Below are 20,971 nucleotides of genomic sequence, written 5' to 3'. Positions count from 1 at the left end.
GGTTGGGGTGGGATAGGCGCCCGCACTGCCCTTGCGCCGGGCAGGAGCGGAAGGCTGTGCGCGTTCCTGCTGGCGGGCGGCGCGTGCGCTGCCTGCGGGAGCGCGCGGGCGCCGCGAGGAGTCGGGCGTCTGCAGCAGCGGGGGCTGGGCGTGGTTGCTAAGCGACGGCGCCCGGGCAGCGGCGTTGGCCCGGCAGAGATGAGGCGGAGGCAACGGCCTCCGCGCTCCCGCCGGCGCTGAACCCTACTCCCGCACCTTCCCCCGTCTTTCTCCATCCCGTCCCGCCCGGGCTTTGCCGCCCCCTCCCTCCAACCCTCTTCCCTCTCCCCTCGCTCCAGTCTGTCCTTCCCCCTCCATGCGGCGGGAGCGGTCGGCGTGGGGCCCGTGCCGCGGCCGCGCCGAGCCCCGCCATCCCTCGCCTTTCCGCCGCCAGATTCAGCGAGGAGCCACGGGCGGCGTCTGCAGCGACAACAGCGGGTGAGGCCCCGGCTGAGGAAAGGGGTGGCGAGGGAAGCCGTGGGGCGGCCGGAGGAGCGGCGGCGCCCTGGCGGTGGCGGACGCCCTTTCCCGGCGCGGCACGGGGGCTCTGCGTGTCGCGAGAGGACGGCAGGGCGCCCCCTGCTGCCCGCCGGCGGTCTCCGGGCTGGGCCTCGTTCGAGCCGCGGCCTTCCGCCGCTCGCACGCCCGGCTCGAGCACGGTGAGCCGCTGCCCCGGAGTGCGCTGCTGCGTTGTTGGCTCTGGGCGGCCGCTTGGCCTACTGCCGCCTCTTCCCGACGGCGCCGCCGATTCTGCGTGGTCCGAACAGCTCCGCGGGTGCTCTGCGAAGCAGACCAGCGCGGGGCCGTGTGGGGAGCTGATGTGGTTATCCCAGCGGGGGTTTGGATCCGGGGGTCTCTCGTCTAGGCCTTTTCTGCCACCGTTCGCCAGCTGGGTGCAGAATCGGGGAATTTGCCTGGTTTCGTTTAATAAGGGCAAAGCAGGGATTGTGAAGGCTGCGGTAGCATGCTGTTTAAGGTGGTGTTCTGTCTCTGAACATACGAAGGGTAGCAAGAAATTTGTGTTAATAGAAGCATATGCTTAAATAAGGAAATTACTTTTGCAGAGGGTACCTGATGATCACTACTCACATCCTTCCGTTTTGCTTTATACTGTAAATGTGAATTAGAAACTGATCATTTACTACAGTATAGAGGATGTTTACAGTCGTATTTCTAATTCATTCATTTGAAAACGTTATTTTGCACAGCTCTTTTCTAATTATCACTTAAACCTTTGGAGACTGTATTTCACAAGACTTGTGTAATTCTTTCCCAAGTCGCTAAACAATAAAAAGGAATGCAAAAGCTATATTGTGTCTTCTTAAGTTGATAAGTGTAGATCTAAATTAATTGTTTGTTTAATACATGCGTTATCTTTTTTGTTTTTTCAGTCTTCTAGTGTGTTTTAGTGATATGTACTGTCATGAATGGAAAGGAAGAATAGAAAGAAAATGAAAATTCTGCTTGTTCATGAATGTATATTCAGCATATTGGTAGTTCTATGTGCCTGGGAATATGCAGTATTAGCATGCCAGATCCATCTGATTTCATATGCTTTGTGTGTTCACTAAAGTGGATGTCTGAAGTTGTTGCTTTTGTACAGGAAGTACCTTTAATTATAGAAATGCATCTTTTAATTGCCACATACTGTAAACGGCACTATGGTACGTAGAATTGAAAGGTAAATTTTACAAGTGTTCAAAACAATCTTTGAGTCTAGCTGGAAAACTACTTTAGTAGGGATGTGGAGGTAATTCTCGAACAGAACAATTCGATTGAACTGCTGTTGGAATGTGTTCTTTCTTTTTCCACTGTCATGTTTTCTGTATGTTCATCCTGTAACTGCTGATGTTTTCTGGACCTGTGTTGAGACAGTCTTCTATAATGGTGCTTACTGAGTTTTAATTGAAGCCCTCTGTAAAACTTCCTAAGTCAATTTCATTTTAAAAGCCTCTTTAAAATGTATTTTAAATTAAAAAAAAACAAAACAAAACAAAACAAAAACTAACATCAACTGAAGTCACCAATGAAAAAGATCAGAAACAAAAGATGTAAAGAGGATGAATGAATACCAGGGACACTTTATGTGCAGATGAACTAGTAAGAGTCAAACCTTACTGTCAACTGCAGTGAATAACTTTTGGCTTTCTGTTCTTCAGTCTTTCAGAATGCCTTTTTCCAATGCAAATTATTCCACTGTAGACATCTATTACTTCTGACTTTCCTAGCCAACTGAGCTGTCATTTTGTTAAACATTTATAGTTGTACTATAGATCTGTGAGTAGTAGGTCACAAAACAAATCGCTTCCATCACTTAAACTCTATTACTGTTTACTTCAAGAGCAAAAGTACTGGAGCTCTTTGGAATAAGGAAGGCAGCAGGATGGAAGTCCAGTTATAGAAGTTAGGCTTGGAAAAGTGAAGAAAAATAATTTATAAACTCAGGAAAAGTTTCTGGGTGTTGCAAGATTATAAACTGGTTTAATATATTGATTCATCCATTCTCATATTATAAAAAAAATAGGCTGATACCTTGAACTCACAAACAACGCTGAGACTACTCACCACTTTTGATTATGAAAGCTGCTAGACATAAAGGACTTTGAAGAACCATATATACATGACAGGACAAGAATGCATGTGTCTATATGTTGTATGTATGCTTTTTTTTTTTTGTAATTTTAGTTGAAAATACTATTTTTCCAGGCGTTACAAATGAGAAGTATATTTGAATAATAATACTTCACACCTGCTACTGTGTTTTGTTTGTTTGTTTTTGATAACCTGTATATGATGTTATGATAATGCAGGAGATTCATCTGGAAATAAGAAAAAACACCCTTACAAATCCGGGATTTCTGACACCATGACACTTAGTATGGTTTGATATATTTCAGATTTAAGGAAGAAACAGAGAAGTGTGGAGCTAAGCAATAGATTTAGCTTTATTGTTCTGAGATGAGCAGTTGGTTCATGAGATTGGTCATAACAAAAACTTCATTTACTATCAATCTCCACTCAAATACATATATTCTTTCTATATTTAAAGTCTTCAGCTAAGTGTATTTTTGTTTTAAGGGTAGCTGCTTGTAACATTATAATGTGATGGAAGGTACAGCAATAATAGTGGGCTGGCAAAGTCTTTCTTGGGCTGCAGCAAATGAGGGCAAGCCCAAACGCAGCAGCTGTGAATGCAGAATTGAAGGGGGAAAAAAACTGCTTCCCTTTGGAAGGTATCAAATACACAGGGATCTCTGGAGAGAGTCCCTCAGCTCCACTGCCAACCCTTACATGAGGTCTGTGCAAGGGTGGATCCTGGCTCCATCCCTTCCATCACTCTGTACATTGCTTGCACCTAAGCTCCCCTGTGCTGGCCCTGCCTTCCCACCAGGTGCTCCATGACTGAGCATCATGACTGAGCATTCCTGCTACACTACACCTGTATTTAACTTTCTTAAATGACTTAGTTTTGACTTTGTTTGCTGGCATACTAGGTTGAATCATCATGTCAAAAGAAAAACTAGTCTTTACATTGTTTGCTGTGTGACTCCTTTAGAATTTCATGAGGATATAGTGGTCAATGGCTTAATGTCCAGATGGAGATCAGTGATGAGTGGCATCCCTTAGGGGGTTATGCTGGGGCTGATACTCTTTTATGTCTTTATCAACGACATTGACAGTGGTATTGAGTTGCACACTCGAAGTTTCTGGATGACGCCATGCCTGATGTGTTGATGTGCCTGAGGGATGGGATGCTGTTCAGAGAGACCTAGATAGGCCAAGCAGTGAGCACAGGAGAATCTCATGTGGTTCAACAAAGCCAGGTACAAAGTCTTGCACCTTGGTCACGGCAACCCCCACTAACAAAACAAGCTGGGGGTCAAAAAAATTTAGCACAGCCTTGCCAAAAAGGACTTGGGGGTCGTGGTGGATGGTAAGCTGGACATGAATCAGCAATGTACCCTCACAGCCCAGAAAGCCAACCGTATCTTGAGCTGCATAAAAAGAGGTATGGTTGGCAGGTCAAGACAAATTATCTTGATCCTCTACTCTGCTCTGGTGAGGCCTCGCCTGGAGCACTGCATTCAGATGTGGAGTCCTCAGTACAGGAAAGACGCAGACATGGAGTGCTTAATAACAGGGTCAGAATATCAACCTTACGTTACGGCATAAAGTTTAAACTTGAGTTATTTTTTTAGTAAGAGCATCCATAAGAAATTTAATGTGTTTATTCCTTTAACAAGCCCACACAGCCAAGTCATATAAAAATCAATTTCTTAGAGTTTTTAACCATGAACCACATGAAACCCTAAACCTAATTCTCCCCTCCTCCCTCCTTTTTTAAGGTTCTTTGCGAAGTCTTTTCTAATGGATGCTTTGTCCTAGCCTATATTTAGGTCATCCTGTCTTTAAAGAGTGAAATATATGCTATAGCATAGGGATTTACTATTTCATTTTTGAAAGCAAAAATTTATTTTTCTTGGAGATGAACACTGCCATCACCACAGCAATGAAAGAATCTGAGATCAAAGAATAACTTAGATTGGAATGGACTTCCGGAGGTCATCTAATCCAACGTGCTACTTAAAGCAGATGAATTAGTGACTTGACATTGTTTTTACAATGGCAACAGACCAGAAAACTTCCAGTTACAAGATGCCATTAAAGCCTTCTTATTTATTTCTGTAAAGATAATGCTTGATGGTAACTCAGTGGGATGACTTTTTCTGCTTCTAACTCTTTGTTTAGCAGCTTCTGAAGTGACTGGTAGTATATCTGAAAGCATAAGTCCTACATGCTGAGTTTATCCTCCCACTTGGTGGATAGCATAGCATGCCCATAAGGGTGCAGTCAGTATATTGAGAACTTTAGAAACTGGATAACCTTTCAGATTTCTGAAAGATTGTTTTATTACTGGGTGAAATTTTTAGTTGAAGGACAACAACCACAGCATTAGAGGTGCCCTCCAGCTATACTGGATGCACCTTTCCCTTCCCCCTCAAGAAAGTCCAATAATTATTTGAAGATCCTGGATTTAGCAATGCCGCACAGCAGAGTAACCCCCTCAGTGCACTTTAACTGAGTATTTCTCCTATTGTTTTCTAGCTTGGCAGTAGCTCAGTAAGAGCCATTGTGGTTTCTTGGGAAGCTAGAAATAAGATTTTAAAAACACTTTGTACAGTTAACAAACGTACAGTTAGAAGAGTGGTGTGGTTAGGATGGTATTTTACAGGTTTATAGTTAGATAATTTTGGTGGAAAGAGACAATCAAAAAATAAATGAAATGCTCACCCATGTCCTAGGCTGGAGTAGAAACTCCAAAGCAAGGAACCTCCAGAAAGAGATTCTTCCCTAATGGCAGTCAGCCCATAAGTGGATCCAGGAGAGGTGCAGCCAGGCTCCAACCCTTGCTGTCACACTGCTGAATTGCCTGCACCTGTGCTCCTGCAGCTGACTCAGCCCTTGCCTCAGGTGATCAGTCAGTGGTTCAGGCCATGACTCAACAGTTCCCATGCACACTTGAATACAGCCTATTTGATAAAGCTCCGTATGTACTCAGTCCAAATACTTAGTTGATTTTTTGAGAAAAACTTTGTCAACTTTTGATTCTTGCCTGTAGCCTGAAGTCATAGAAGAGACTTGAGAGGAAATGAGAAAGGTGCTTGAAAGAGATGCGAATTTATTACTTGTTACGCTAAGCGATTACACAAGTGAGATGTGTGAGGGAGCCTATTAGGAAAGGACGTGTTTGGCCATCTTCATTCTGGTGCCAAAGTCGTGCCTATTTTGTGCCACAAAAATTCTCATAGCAGTCTTGCAAGAGAGCTTTTCATACATCCAGAGCTTACATCAATCACAGCATTCTTCAGAACACAAAGGTAACAAGCAAAAGTATATTTGAGAACTGGTGCCAGTACTGGGGCTTCTGTTGTGATTGCTGTTTAAATCCAGGATCGTGTTCCTCATACAGATGTAACTTTAAAACAGTTGGTTCTCTTTGAGAATTAGATATGTTTGCCTTTTTATCTCTTTCACTCTCTTGTTTTTGCCTGGAACTTCATCTAAAGGAGGTGACTTTAACAAAAGCAAAATTTGTTAAAAAGAGAGAGTGGATTTGAAATAAATAGATTCATCATGACAATTACATTGTTTTTCATTATTCTCATTGAATGCTACGTTCGCAGTCTGCTGTTTTATAAAGGAAAGCAGGACTTAAACTTTCTGAAAGTAGGCCGCTTGTTAATTACTTTGGTTAGCTTGTCAACTCTTCTGTCAAATAGTTGAACTCCTATTCTGCCTTAAATGCTGACTTACAAATTCCTTCTATCCTCCATATTTCTCAATGAATTTTATTTAGTTATCTATATTTATCTAAACGTCCAAATTGACAGTTTTCTCTAAAACATGCACTGCTGTTGCTTTTAAAATCTGTTTTTCCAAGGCTCCATTATGTTAGTTCATCCTTTCATAGGTCACCTTGATGCTTACTTTGACAGACCTCTCAATAGGATTCCTTGAACACTTCTGATATAAGACAGAAACTGTGTGTATCCTGACTTTCTGACAAAATGCAGTAGAATCCATCCTTGATTTTAGAATTTTCAGTGCAGTAGATATAGGAAATGAAAAGCACAAAATAATCATTGCATAGAACCCTTCTGCATGTTTGTATTGACTTTTTTTTTTTTTTTTGCATGTCTAGCTGCCAGTTTGCACTAAACTTAAGGAGGTGTCACTTACCAACTCTGGCAATAAAACGTCTCTGAAACAGACTAAAATGGTTTGTATTAGAGTTTGTACATACAGGAACTCCACACCGTGTTGCTGAAGCAGACAGGCTGTTCATACTGTAGAAGGCGACGAAAAACAGCTTTCTAATGAAAGTTTTGGGTCACTCTTTATTTTCTTAAATCCCATCTAAAATATTAGTAAGATATTCAATTAATTACAGCTGCAAGTGTATAATATGGGAAGTAAATTTTTCATGTGTGGAGATATTGTGGAAGGGAAAAATAATTTAATTTGTGACTAAAGATTCAACAAAGTTGCATGCTTTATCATTATCAGTCTTAACATGGAAATTGAAATAACGAGAGAACTCTATTTACTTGTAAACAAAATTACTGTAGTCAAGTATTTTGCAGAATTTTACAAAACTTTTTTTTTGTTTGCTTTAAAGGATCTTCATGTTGGTGTTGTTTATGCCAGAACATAACAAGCAAGGCAAATTTGCTCCAGTCTTGTGTCATCTTTGTGTAACTAGCAAACACAATGCAATTGAGTATGAAATTCAGGTGACTTTGGAAATGAAGAAAAAGTTCTGAGCTCTCTGACTGGAAGCTGAACGTGATGACGGCCTGGTCTATGGTAGGGAAACTGAAAATGGAGAAGAGGCACTCCAGAGAAGAGAGAAATGTGGAACAAGATGCTGGGGAATGCAGCGCTGAATCTGAGGAATGGACGAGCTCAGAAAGCGAACCTGAGCAACCGTACTTCCGAAGCAGCTGTAGCAATATTCCATGGAGAGAAAAAGAGGCTTCCACTAAACCACATCGGCCACTCTGTCGCTCCCCATGCTTGGATCGCCCAAGTTTTTCACAGAGCAGTATCACACAAGACTTGAAACTAGAGGAATGCAAAACAAATTTGGACAAGGAATACCAAGCTAAAATGGATTTTGCTTTAAAGCTTGGGTATGCAGGAGATCAGATCCAGGCTGTACTGAATAAACTGGGAGCAGATGCGCTCATCAATGATGTTCTGGCAGAACTTGTGAGACTTGGTAACAAAAGTGAATCAGAGGGACAGAACAGCAGTACCACTAATACTCTGGTGCCAAGAGGTCCTTGCCCAAAGGAAATAGCAAGCCCTGAATTGTCACTTGAAGATGAAGTTGTGGATAACAGTGATAACTTGAGGCCAATTGTCATTGATGGAAGCAATGTGGCTATGAGGTGGGTCTCCCTCTTGCAACATATGAAAAGAAGAAAAATGACAAAAAATATTGATGTGAAAAAAATCTATATCGGTGCTGGGGAATTTAACTGTACTATGCTGTGTTTTGTTTTATTCAAGTCCTTAAGCAATACTGAAAAAATATTAATGTCCAGAGGCAATCGAACAGGGGAGTTAAAAATAGTTTAAAATTAATATATGCTGATGGTATGCGCTGGACTTGAGAAAAGTTGAACTACTGCTGATCAAGCCTATTCAGAAGTCAAAGCAATTTAGCAATGTCAGTACAGGGCTATGCATGAGCTTAGCCTGCCGACTCACACAGCTGTGGTACTTGTGAATTCAGATGTGCCTAAGCACAAGGCTACTTGAGTCTACACAACTCAAGCTGTGGTCAACATGGATCTGTACTGGGTCTTATAAGGGGTGGAGTTAATTTTCCCCACAGCAGCCCATGCCATGTTGTGATTTGCACTTGTAACTAGAGCAGCATTGATATTACACCAGTGTTTTAACTGTTGCAGTGCAGTGCTGGCACAGCATCAAGGCCATCTCTCCAACCCCACCTCCCTTGGCCGGTAGTTGGAGGGTGGGCAAAAGGTGGGGAAGGGACATCACCGTTGCAGCTGACATAAATAGACCAAGCAGATATTCCAGACTATGACATCATGCTCAGCAATAAAAGCTCTGGGGAAGAAGGAGAAAGCCAACTGTATCCTGGGCTGCATAAAAAGCAGCATGTCCAGCAGGTCAAGGGAGGTGATTCTCCCTTGTGAAAGCCCACCTAGAGTACTGCATTCAGCTCTGAGTTCCCCAGCACAAGAAAGATGTGGACTTTAAAGTAGCTCTTTAGAGGAGGGCCACAAAGTGGCAGGCCTAGAACACCTGTTCTACAAAGAAAGACAGAGAGAGCTGGAGTTGTTTAATTTGGAGAAGGCTCCAAGAAGATCTTTCAGTGCATAAAGTGGGTTTATAAGACAGACTTTTTTTTTTTAAAACAAGTATATGTAGTGATAGGACAAGGGTTAATGGTTTTATACTGAACTAGAGTAGATTTAGATTAGGCATTAAGAAATTCTGCACTGTGAGGTTGGTGAAAAACTGGCACAGGCTGCCCAGATGGCCCATTCCTGAAAGCGTTTAATGTTGAATGGGCCTTTATGCAACCTGATATAATGAGAGACATCCCTGCTCATGGCAACACAGTTAGACTAGATGATCTATAAAGGTCCCTTCCAACATAGACCATTCTATGATTCTGATTCTCATTATGTACACATTTGTCTTCCCAAGCAACCACTATATGTATTTAGGTCCTGTTTCCCAATAAGTGGAAGAACATTGGATGCTGATGAGAAGCGTTTGCTTCTGTGCAGCCTTTGCTTTTAATTCATTGAACTCCTGTCTCAGACCCACTAGGATTTATTTTTTCCTCCACCTCATTTTCTCCCACCTCTTACTAGAGTGAGTGGGAGAACAACTGCAGTACTTGTCTGCCTATTAGCATTAAGCTACACCACAAACCAAAAAGATATTTTTGTAAAGCAACATCACCAATATTGATTTTACTTTTTTTTTTTTTTTTTTTTAAACTTTTTGTTATATTTTCAGTCTCTGTACTGCCTGAATAACTCCTGAGCACTGTGTGACAGCAACTGGCAAAAATTGTATACTCTTATTACTGCATACCTGTGAATACTCTGTTTATGAAATAAATTATGTATGCATTTGAAAATATAAAAGAATATTATATTCTGTGAAATCCAAAAAGGGTGCAGAAAATCACTTTAGCAATGCTTTTGCATTAATAATTTAAGTTGCAAGGATTTGGAATATGCTGGTTTTCTGTAGGCCTTAGTTATACTTCTGGTATTAGATACCTGACTGGCTTCATCTGTTTCAGTGTTACTTTCTCCAGTGTTTCGAGCCCAAGTAAAACACGTATTCCACTGCACTCCAGTAATCTGTGATGTTTTTCTCCAATAAGTAAAATTTTGATTTATAATCCATAGAATAATACTAGAGACCTCTTCAGTAAGATGCTACTCTCTTAATAATTCAGCATTCTTGTATAGGCTGAGAATACCAGAAAAGTGAAAGAATAATAAAGCTTTTGCCTTCAAAAAAGCTGCATTGATCATGCAAATTGTAGCCTTTAAGGTAAAAAAAAACAAATTAATGGTGCCTATGTAAGAACACTTCCACTTTCAGTGTAGATTCTTTCTTGAACATTTTTGGGGGATGCTACACAGAACCAACAGCTTGTCTCTGGATGGTTATGACAGCTGGATACTGCTACAAACAAATGCCAGTTGCTTTAATCTGTGGGAGGCATTCCTAGCGTTTCGTGTAGCTACAAGAATCTCCTTAATTACACCAATTGCTTGGACTACTCCCACACGTTGGGGCACCTATAGGAAAGTTCTCTCCTGTATTTCTCACTGCTAGCTCGTTCTCTCGGTTATTTCTGGTAAGAAGTGTCACATGGCTTTCATAGCATTCTGGAACGCTCCCTAGGAGCCCTACTCAACCATTCTTTGAAAGCAAGGACACTGCTCCTCAATGCAGCATCACTGAGCTGATTGAATTAATGCCTTCTGTAGCAAATGGAATAATCTGAATAAATTAATATAGAAATCCCAGGGAGAATATTGAACTGGACAGCTCCAATGCTGTGTCATAGTTGACGAAAAACTGCAGTTGTCTTGAGGAAGCAGACAGTTCTGAATGAAAACACTTTGAGAAAAGCACATCAAAGAGCATAACATTGCCTTACCAGTCTGCTCTCTTCAGATGCAATTTTAAAGGTAGTTCACGTTGCTAACTAAAGTGTGACAAAGGGGGATTATTATTTTTTTCTTCAGTAAGAGAGTCAACCTTACTTTTTTCCCTAAGTATTTTTTCTTCCTCAATATCACCATATGGAAACAATATATGCACTCTTTTTTCAGGGAAAGAAAGCGTTAGCTTGAATCTAAATATGAATTCATTCATAATGCAATCTATATGTCTTACATATGTAGAATAAATACTAAGAACATAATATTTACTGTACGTCCTCTCTACAGTTAACAAATGGACAGTTGAAAAAGTAGCATGGTTAGGAGAGCACTTTACCGGTGTTATAGTTGGAAAGATAACTGTGGTGGAAAAGAGACAATCAAAGAAGAAATGCTCACCCATATCCAAGGATCTAGGCTTGCAGTGGAAAGCTCCAAACAGGAAAGACCTCCAGAAAAAGATCCCTCCCCAGCGTCAGCCAGCCCTTAAGTGGATCCAGGAGAGGTGCAGCCAGGCTCCGCCCTTCCTGGTCACACCTGAATTGCCTGCACCTGTGCTCCCACAGCTGACTCAGCCCTTGCCTCAGGTGCCCAGTCAGTGGTTCAGGCTGTGGCTCAGCAGTTCCCAGTACAGTCCTCATATATTATTCAGGCACTTCTTAACTGTTTTCTGAGAAGTTTTACAATAAACTTGAAGAATTGTGTTTCGTATTTAACAAATCAACCAGTAAGGTAGACTAAATAAGATTTATAATTGATTCTAATTAGTGTCTATCAAATACCTATTTTTTCTTTACAAAAACGTTTAATGCCATTTTATGAATGGAAATGGTATTATACAGCTGCTTCAAACACTCAATTCTGTACAATTGTAAAGACTTAAGTATGTTGCATAAAAGAAGTTTTTGATTAGTTGGAGAAGGGAAGAAAGAGCTTGAAGAACTTTTACAGTAATTTCTCTCTAAAAGAAATAAAGTATTTTTTAATCTAGATGTTTTGAAAGCATCTGTTCCTCATAACAGTCAGCTTCACTAGTTCATTTATTTTTATTATTGCTAACTTTTTTATAGCGCTATTTTAGATGAGCTCAATTTTTTTGAAGGTGAGTTTTTTCAATAGATCAGCTAATAAAATGAAAAAGTAGAAAAAAATTTTTGTAGCGTGATGGGAAGTGCAAGAATGACAGCAGAGCAGCAGAATTCCAGGCTATAGTAAGGGAGGATTCACTTAAACACAGCAGCAGTTAGCACAGGAACAAATGGGGGAAGAGAGAAGGAGAGAGGGGGGAAAAAAAAAAAAGAAAAAAAAAAAAGCTGCTTTCAGATATACCCCACCTCCACTGCCAGCTCTTAAATAAAGTCTGGAAGGGGTGAATCCTGGCCCAGCCCTTCTGGTTACCCAGGTATGTTGCATACACCTGAGCTCCCCTGGGCTGACTCTTCCTTCCCACCAGGTGCTCCGTCACTGCGTCAGGCCATTACTTAGCATTTCTACTGTACTTTTGCATTAGGGTTATTCTATAACTGTTTTGTATTTGTATGGTCTCTACAAATTCTATTTCCCTTATTTACCTACATCATGACAGCTTTAAAAGGAAAAACAACAACGATAAAACCCAGAGCCGAAACTTTTATGTTTGCTGTTTCTGAGTCTTCTGGTGGTTTTTTTTTGTTTTGTTTTGTTTTTGTTTTTTGTTTTTTTCTTCAGCCATGGAAATAAAGAAGGATTTTCCTGTCGGGGAATTCAACTAGCTGTTGATTGGTTTCTGGAAAAAGGACATAAAGATATCACCGTGTTTGTACCTGCATGGAGAAAAGAACAGTCTAGACCAGATGCACCAATTACAGGTAATAGGTCAAGATTTTCTTTGACTTTTTGATTCAAGTAAATAAGCGTGTTACATTAAGACAGAACTGTGTCATTTTTCTAATGAGAACTACATGCTAAGCTGTGGCCATAGCGTTGCTTGCACTCAACTGAGAACAAAACAACTTCACTGGTGAGGAGCAGTTAAGTATTTGCATCTGCAAAAAAAAAAAATTCTTTTTTTGAAATATAACTGGATTATGTCAGCACTCTTAAGAGGAGATACAATTTTAGCAAATATTGTTAAGCGGACAGAAAATAATTCTTAGTTCCTGGGCTAGTAGAAAATAAGTAGTATCTGGCCAGGGACTCTTTTGTTAGTGCTATCTTGAACACTGAAGAAGCAGAATATATTTTGACCCCATTTGTAGTACTTACGTTTTACTCCGAGCTAACAAGAAGGCAGTAATAACTGAGTTATCATAGAATAGCCTGGGTTGCAAAGGCCCACAGTGCTCATCAGTTCCAACCCCCTGCTGTGTGCAGGTCACCAACCAGCAACCCAGGCTGCCCAGAGCCACATCCAGCCTGGCCTTGAATGCCTGTAGGGCTGGAGCATCCACAGCCTCCTTGGGCAACCTGTTCCAGTGCCTCACCACCCTGTGTGAAAAACTTCCTCCTCATATCCAACCTAAACCTCGCCTGTCTCATTTTAGAACCCTTCCCCCTTGTCCTATCACTATCCACCTTCATAAACAGCTGTTCCCCCTCCTTTTTATATGCTCCCTTCAAGTATTGGAGGGCCACAATGAGATTTCCCAAGCTAAACAAGCTCAGTTCCTTTTCTAACTGTTCGTGAAAATGGATATTTACAGGGGAGTACAGTGGTTATGAAGCTTAAATACAGGATATTTACTTAGTGCTTTGAAAGATCAGAAATGTCATTCTCCTTCTAGGTTTTTGTTCGTTTTTTTAAATGAGGATTATATATGCACATAATAATAAAATTATTTCTCAGAAAAGCGGAAAAGTGTAATATTTCATGGGCTGTATTTCTTCACAAACGTTTAAAGAAGTTGCTTAAGTAAACTTATTTTACAGATCAAGAAATCTTACGGAAATTGGAGAAAGAAAAAATTCTTGTTTTCACCCCATCTCGAAGAGTTCAGGGGAGAAGAGTAGTTTGCTATGATGATCGATTCATAGTAAAGCTTGCTTTTGACTCAGATGGCATAATTGTATCAAATGACAACTATCGAGATCTTCAAAATGAAAAACCAGAATGGAAGAAGTTCATAGAGGAGCGTCTGTTAATGTATTCTTTTGTGAATGATAAGTATGTTTTTTCCTTCAAAAATTAAGAGAATTTGCCAATTCTGAACCCTCAGTAAAAGCTGAAATTCAAATTTCATTTCTTTCCCATTAGATTTATGCCTCCTGATGATCCTCTAGGACGCCATGGTCCAAGCCTTGAAAATTTCTTAAGGAAAAGGCCAGTTATTCCTGAACATAAAAAACAACCGTGTCCTTATGGTAAGTGCTTAAGCCATATAGATGTGCTCTGTTCAAAGGTAGGTGAAGCGAGCAATTAATTAACATTTTGGCATTACTAGCTATCCAAGCACCATATCCATCACGCACATATTAATAAAAATAATATAGCAAAAAAATTAAGGCTATCACAGCTTTTTGCTATTTTTTTCTGGTTTGTATTCAATAAAAGAGATTTATAACTACACAAATTGTGTTAGGAATGTTTTATATAGCATTGAGTATGTTGTCAGTATTGAACTCATGAATGGTAGGAACAAAAGTGATGCAGTGATATACCTGGTTACAGGTAGTAGCAGTCTGTGAATGCCTGCACATGTAATTATTCTTAACAATGATAATACAGAAACATTACAATTAAGAAAAAGTGAAAGGTATGAAGAAAAAGGTAGCGGGCAGTAGTATCAATGTTTGATTTATTTAACTTGAAATCACTTTTCTTACAGGTAAAAAGTGCACCTATGGGCACAAATGTAAATATTACCACCCAGAACGGGCAAACCAGCCTCAAAGGTCAGTAGCGGATGAGCTTCGAATAAGTGCCAAATTATCTGCTGTGAAAACAATGAGTGAGGGAGCCTTGGCTAAGTGTGGCACAGGGCCCTCCAGCTCCAAAGGAGAGATCAGTTCTGAAGTGAAACGCATTGCCCCAAAGCGTCAGTCAGATCCAAGCATTAGATCAGTAGCTGTGGAGCCTGAGGAAAAGTTAACAGTAGTCCGGAAGTCCGAGGCCAACTCTGTCCCATCTCTGGTTTCTGCATTAAGTGTACCAACGCTCCCTCCACCAAAAAGCCATGCAGCTGGTGCATTAAATACTCGATCTGCAAGCAGTCCAGTGCCAGGTTCCTCACAGTTCACGCATCAGAAATCCTCACTGGAACACATGTCCAGTGTGCAATATCCTCCAATATTAGTCACCAACAGCCATGGCACCTCAGTTAGTTACACTGACCAGTATCCCAAATATGAATCGTTAGGGGACCATGGCTATTATTCCTTACTCAGTGATTTCTCCAACTTGAGCATAAGTAGTATGCATAACACAGATTATTACGGGGCTGATATGGACCAGGGGATGTATTCTAGAAACTCAAGCCCCTGTCCTGACAATTGCTTAAGCCATACAAGTAATGATTCTTATTCCTCTTACAATGACTTATATCTGGGTGTAGCAGATGCCAGTCCAGAAGATAATGTGAAGATCCACAGACTGACATCGCAAAATCGTCTTCAGCCTTTTCCCCATGGTTACCATGAAGCCTTAAATAGAGTTCAGAGTTTTGGAACTGAAGAGCCTAAACAATCCCTTCGCAAACAGTCTGTTTCCCACTTAGGCCTGCATGCCCAGCATCCAGTTGTTGGGGCACGGTCCAGTTGTCCAGGAGAATACCCTGTGCCTCAAAATATTCATCCATCAACTGCACAATCAAGCCGTGCCTTGGTCATGACAAGAATGGACAGTATTTCTGACTCACGGCTTTATGAAAGTAATCCTACAAGGCAGAGGAGACCACCTCTGTGTCGAGAGCAGCATGCTAGTTGGGATCCGTTACCGTGTGCAACAGATTCTTATACTTATCATTCATATCCATTGAGTAACAACCTCATGCAGCCATGTTATGAACCTGTAATGGTAAGAAGCATGCCGGAGAAGATGGAACAGCTGTGGAGGAATCCATGGATTGGGATATGTGGTGAGCCACGGGAGCCACATGTTATCCCAGAGCATCAGTATCAAACATACAAGAATCTCTGCAATATTTTCCCGCCAAGCATTGTCCTTTCTGTGATGGAAAAGAATCCCCACATGACAGATGCACAACAGCTGGCAGCTATGATTGTTGCCAAATTAAGAACAGGGCGTTGAAATATTATAACCTCTTTTGTATAAATGAGACTATACAGCACATAGGAACTGGTAGAAAAATTATATAAAGAAGGAAGTAGGCAAATCTATTGTAAATATTTTCTAATAAGGTAGGATAAACTTCTGTACACAGTAGTTGTTGTATATGTATTGAGGCACTATTTAAGAGTTGACTGTATTGTAAATTTTAAGATTTTAAAAATAGAGATTTTTAATAGTATTTTACAGGAAGTGCATACCTTGCTGCATGGATAGTTCATGAAGAACTACAATGTCACATTCAGTGTCTCAAAGCTTTTAATACAAAATTATTATTAGCGGTTATATTGCATGTATTAATGTACACTTTCAATTTGATTATAAATACCTAATTGGCCTTTCAAAGCATGCTGTATACAATCCCGGATGACTTCTAGGGTTTCAGCTTTGCCATTTGATGCCGCCTATTGGTACCTCAAATATTGAAGAAAAATAACTTGACAAAAATGATTCAATTTCTAAGACGCTGAATCTCTTTCAGCTTTTGGATGTTAATATTGTTGGTATTTCTTAAATTTCAAAACTGTTCCCCATGAGTTTATTACTGTTACTCCAGTCCAACAGAAGCCAAATGCTTCATTAAATTAGGACCAAAACATTAAGGAATATGAAGGCATGATAAAACTAAAATATGTTTTAACTGTAGCTTCCCTCTTCAGAATTCAGAATCATCTGCTGCTCCAGATGATTAGAAAAGATGAAAGAAAATTGTCAGTTGTGTATGAATTGGATTACTCAGACTCCAATAGCAGGATCTGAAAGTTAATGCAGAAACTCATCTGTATCTACAGCCCTTCTGTGGGCAAGGATGGCATTTAACATGCAAAACGGCCATAGAAGATCAACCTGTGAAAGGAGTGGGAGTGGCTGTTCCTTGAAAAGAGATGCTACAGTTCAGGTTTGTGGCAAAGCTTGCTTGGTTTTGCTCTTCAGATCCATGCAGAGGTGTGCATTTGCCTCATGACCGTTTCTAAAATTTCTGTTTAAACAAGTGAGAAGATTTTGTGTGGCATTGTTTGCTCAACTGGTATTTTGCTCAGGGTGGGAACCTTTGTAGCTAAATGTCTCCAAAAGAGGCGTTTCTTGTTTTTTAAGCTGCACTGACTGAACGCCCTTTTTTGACTCCATTGTATATTTCAACATTTTGAACCATTACTAACTCGATATGTCTCGAGCTAGAACTTAATGACTTCTACTGTAGTTTTTTTCATGAAAGCTGAGAAGGCCTAGTTTATGGCCTTTTGTTTCTTCATGAGAAGGTGTGACACTGCCTAAATGTTTCTTACTGTGAAACACACGGAATGCGAGGCTGCAGTCAGGGTTGTTTCTGGTGTTTTGATAACGGCTTGCATGCTGCTTTCTCACTCTCTGTTTGTCTAAGGAACAAAACATCATCATTTCCATATCTGCATTACTGTATAAATGATTGGTTTGATTCACAATATTGTTCAGTCTATTTATCATGGGCAAAACGTATTCCTGCAGGTCAAAAGCAACAAAGAAAACCATTATAGGTGCAATGACAGTTAATGTACTGATAATAACCACATCATTTCACACATGACAAATATTCTTCTGTTGGTACAAGGAACATATATAATGGCCACATCATTACATATTTGAGTTAACTTGAAGGTGATTTGAGTTTACACTCAGTGTTTAAAAATAACTATGTTTTAACTAGCTGTCACAGTTATTGTCACTGTTAATAGTAAATCTCTGGATACCTACAGTAACTGGAGGAAACAGATTGAACTCTTGACCAGTATCCAAAAACATTTCTTACTAACCACCATTTTAGATTTTTAATTTGCAATTAATTCTTATTCTCTTCTCTTGCATGGTATTAAGCAGCTGAGAGCAATGCCTCAAATAACCAGAAATGACCTTTTGTTTGTTGATACAAATTGTATCTCTTTTTCTTGATTGTATAAAAACTGTTTAAAAAAAAAAAAAAAAAACACACCAAAAAACCTAACAACCCATAAACCTCTAGATTAACTTCAGTATTACATGTTCACCACCATGTTTGTGACACCATGTGTCACACAGAAGTAGCCCATGAGTAATTATGATTTTCTGTTATTTAAAATGGGCACTTATAGTTTATAGATGAGCAAGACAACTTCTCAGAACTGGTTTATTATGTGCACAGATACTGTGTGTACACCTCAAAGCATTACATGGTTATCTTTAGTCTATTAAGCAGATTCATCCTTGCACTAAACCTTATGTAAAAATGTTGCTGTTAACTCATCTGCATGTGTTTAAAATAGTAACAATATAATTACTATAGACCTTGCTTTATTCTAAACACATTAATTTATAATTTATGTAGGCTTAAAATGAAGTTTATTTTGCACTCACATTTTCCATCTTGCATGGAATTAAATATTTGTATGTAAAAACACGTTTGTCCCCTTTTTCTCCCACTATAAAGGTAAGCTATCTTAAGAGGGCTTGGTGGGTGTTTTTGATATTTTAATGTGTAGAAGCCTGAGCAGAAGTTACTGTGTGAAGCTGTGCGTGATTTATGGACAGTCATTCTTGTAGGACTCGTCAACTTGTTTTCATGTTCACGATCTTTGTCTTACTGACAAGAAAAAGGAATTATTCCAAACAGAAAGGCTATGGTACTGCAAACACAGCATGCCATTTCTGTAAGGCACTCTGAAAGCTAATTGTCTTTTTATAAAAAGCTATTTGCATCCATCCTATGCAGAGTTACTGAATGGGCAGTGTAGCCTTGTGGAAATAATTTGCAAACGTTGTGCTTGTTTAGTCCACCTTAGAGGAAATGAAGCTTTTATTCGTGATGTAGTCTTTCCTAACCCACCAGTTAAGTGACAATTCCAATATCTGCATCTGTTCTCAGATATGTTTACAAGCCAATTCAAAACACTGACTTAATCTTCAGCGCAAAAGCTTAGATTTCTTCTTACATGGAAGAGTTGATCTTATTAACACATGATCATAACTGTCTATATTGTAAATATAAGACTCTGTATAAATGCTCTGAGAGCATGGTATTTAGATGTTTTTAAAACTGTAAGTAAGCAGTTCTAGAAACTATATTTTAATAAAATCCAAAAGATTCTAGCTGAGGAACTGCAGAAAGAAAAAAGCGCTAAGATGAAATCGTGCAAGGAAACAGCATACAGCAGCAGAGCCAGTGCTTACTCTAGGCATTCTGAATAACTGATCTTTAGTCTTCAGCTGTACTACTTTCACATAATTTATCACTTAAGAGTGCATAATATTAAATTCTTGATTCAAAACTGAAATGCTTTATTGGAAGTCAGCCTAATTTTGTGTGTTTTTGTAATAATTACATGTTAGTAATATATTAAGTTGTACATATAGAACATTTGACTACTGTTAGTCCTGTTGTTGTCTTATTGAGCTACAGTAGTGGGCTTTATCCGTTTGTAGAATTAAACGTTACTGTTTAATTGTTGTAAAATTTTATAAATCTCTTTGGGTTATTTTGGTTGACCCAAATATAATGTAAGTCTCAATGACAAAATGAGTGAAAAATGGATGTTAAGCCAATATGTGGTATTTAAAAAACACTGTAGTAAGTGTGCAAACGCTCTAGATGCTGCTGCATGGATATCATTCACTAGCATGAGTCTGTTTAGCTTTTTGTAAAAATCTTTTAAATTTAAACTCTTAAAAAATATTAAGTGGGTATATGGTTGCTTAGGCCAAGCAGAAGAATCCTCATTAAATACAACAAAAAACAAAGTATCTGTTTAGGAACAGATACTCTGAATTTTGGCATTTTGGAATTCTTACTGGTAAAGCCAGAACCTGCAAAGAATAAATATGAGCTGATAAGCCTGTTTAAAACTTGGTTGGTTAGTGGTGTGCATGCATACCTGTGATGTCCACCAAGCTACTATCAGGAACATTCAAGGGAACACGTTTTGAGTGCAGTCATTCTAAAAATTCCATGCTAAAAAGAAGGTATGAGTTTCATTTCTGTACCCATTTGCCCCACAGAAATACTGCTTTTTCTTGACTTGCCAAAAGTTAACGTGAAACAGTGGTAGCACCAGACTCCTATTAGACAGATCATGAGATCTGTCATTATTAGCGCTACGGTTCAGCATTCAGCATCAATGCAGCTTTTATGCACCCCTCCATAGGAGGCTGTGTGACAGAGCCATAGGATTGCAATGGTGTTCCTTGCAGTACTTAAACAGGAAAAAATACAGGTTTGCTGTTACTTCAATTACTCTCATGCCAGTGTTTGCTTAGCCTTTGAAGATCCATTATATAGCCTCTATGATTTTGGTCTTTGGTATTTTGAAGTTTGTAAACATACTAAAATTATTGAGAGGAATCCAAAACTAATACAGTCTATTACCTGTAGCCTCCCTGCTCTGTGTAGAAGGTTTGCACAGCTATTTAATACACATGAAATGTTATACTTTATATTTACCTATATAAAACCTGCTTATTTAATAAAACTGAGAGCCACTGGATAATTTGTTTCTAGCCTTTTTTTTTTTTTTTCCCCAGCCCTCTTAAGAGAGAGCCTCAGAAGAGCTTTTTGTCCCCAACAACTGTCACAACACATCCAGGCTATATCGCAACACTCCTTGTTGATTTACAGGAAGAATACCCAAATTGTGAAGTCATATAATGCTCAGCTTCTGTGTTTAAATCTGCATAGAAAAAGGATGAGAGTAAGGATGCTCCATTTTACTTGAAAAAAAGCAGAGGAGAAACTTCTTTGTGTTAATTAGGTCCCACTTCTCATCAATCTTTCTATTAAATCAATTTTCTTCATCTATTTCAACATCTCATCATTTCACTTTTCATGGGAAGGATACAGCATCACAGTGATTTGATTCGAAATTACTTCAACTGTTTTGGGGAAACAAAACAGGGGAAGGAAAATGATATAAAAGGATCACCTTTATCT

At 39.5% G+C, this 20,971-nt stretch overlaps 1 protein-coding gene across 1 annotated transcript; it reads left to right on the top strand.

Annotated features, from left to right (window-relative positions):
- The first annotated feature begins 398 nt into the window (after positions 1-398).
- ZC3H12B (zinc finger CCCH-type containing 12B) lies at positions 399-20,522 on the top strand. The gene is made up of 6 exons (XM_042886461.1): positions 399-477; positions 7,220-7,994; positions 12,483-12,622; positions 13,683-13,917; positions 14,008-14,114; positions 14,579-20,522. The coding sequence occupies exons 2-6, from the start codon at positions 7,390-7,392 to the stop codon at positions 15,997-15,999; spliced, it is 2,508 nt and encodes an 835-aa protein (XP_042742395.1). The 5' UTR covers positions 399-477; positions 7,220-7,389; the 3' UTR covers positions 16,000-20,522.
- Positions 20,523-20,971: the final 449 nt, after the last annotated feature.

This window comes from Lagopus leucura, unplaced genomic scaffold (genome assembly GCF_019238085.1).
Source record: "Lagopus leucura isolate 7727_CA_CO unplaced genomic scaffold, USGS_WTPT01 Super-Scaffold_100057, whole genome shotgun sequence".
NCBI classification, from domain to species: Eukaryota; Metazoa; Chordata; class Aves; order Galliformes; family Phasianidae; genus Lagopus; species Lagopus leucura.
The sequence above is the reverse complement of the archived record's forward strand: the minus strand, read 5'-3'. Positions and strand labels throughout refer to the sequence as shown.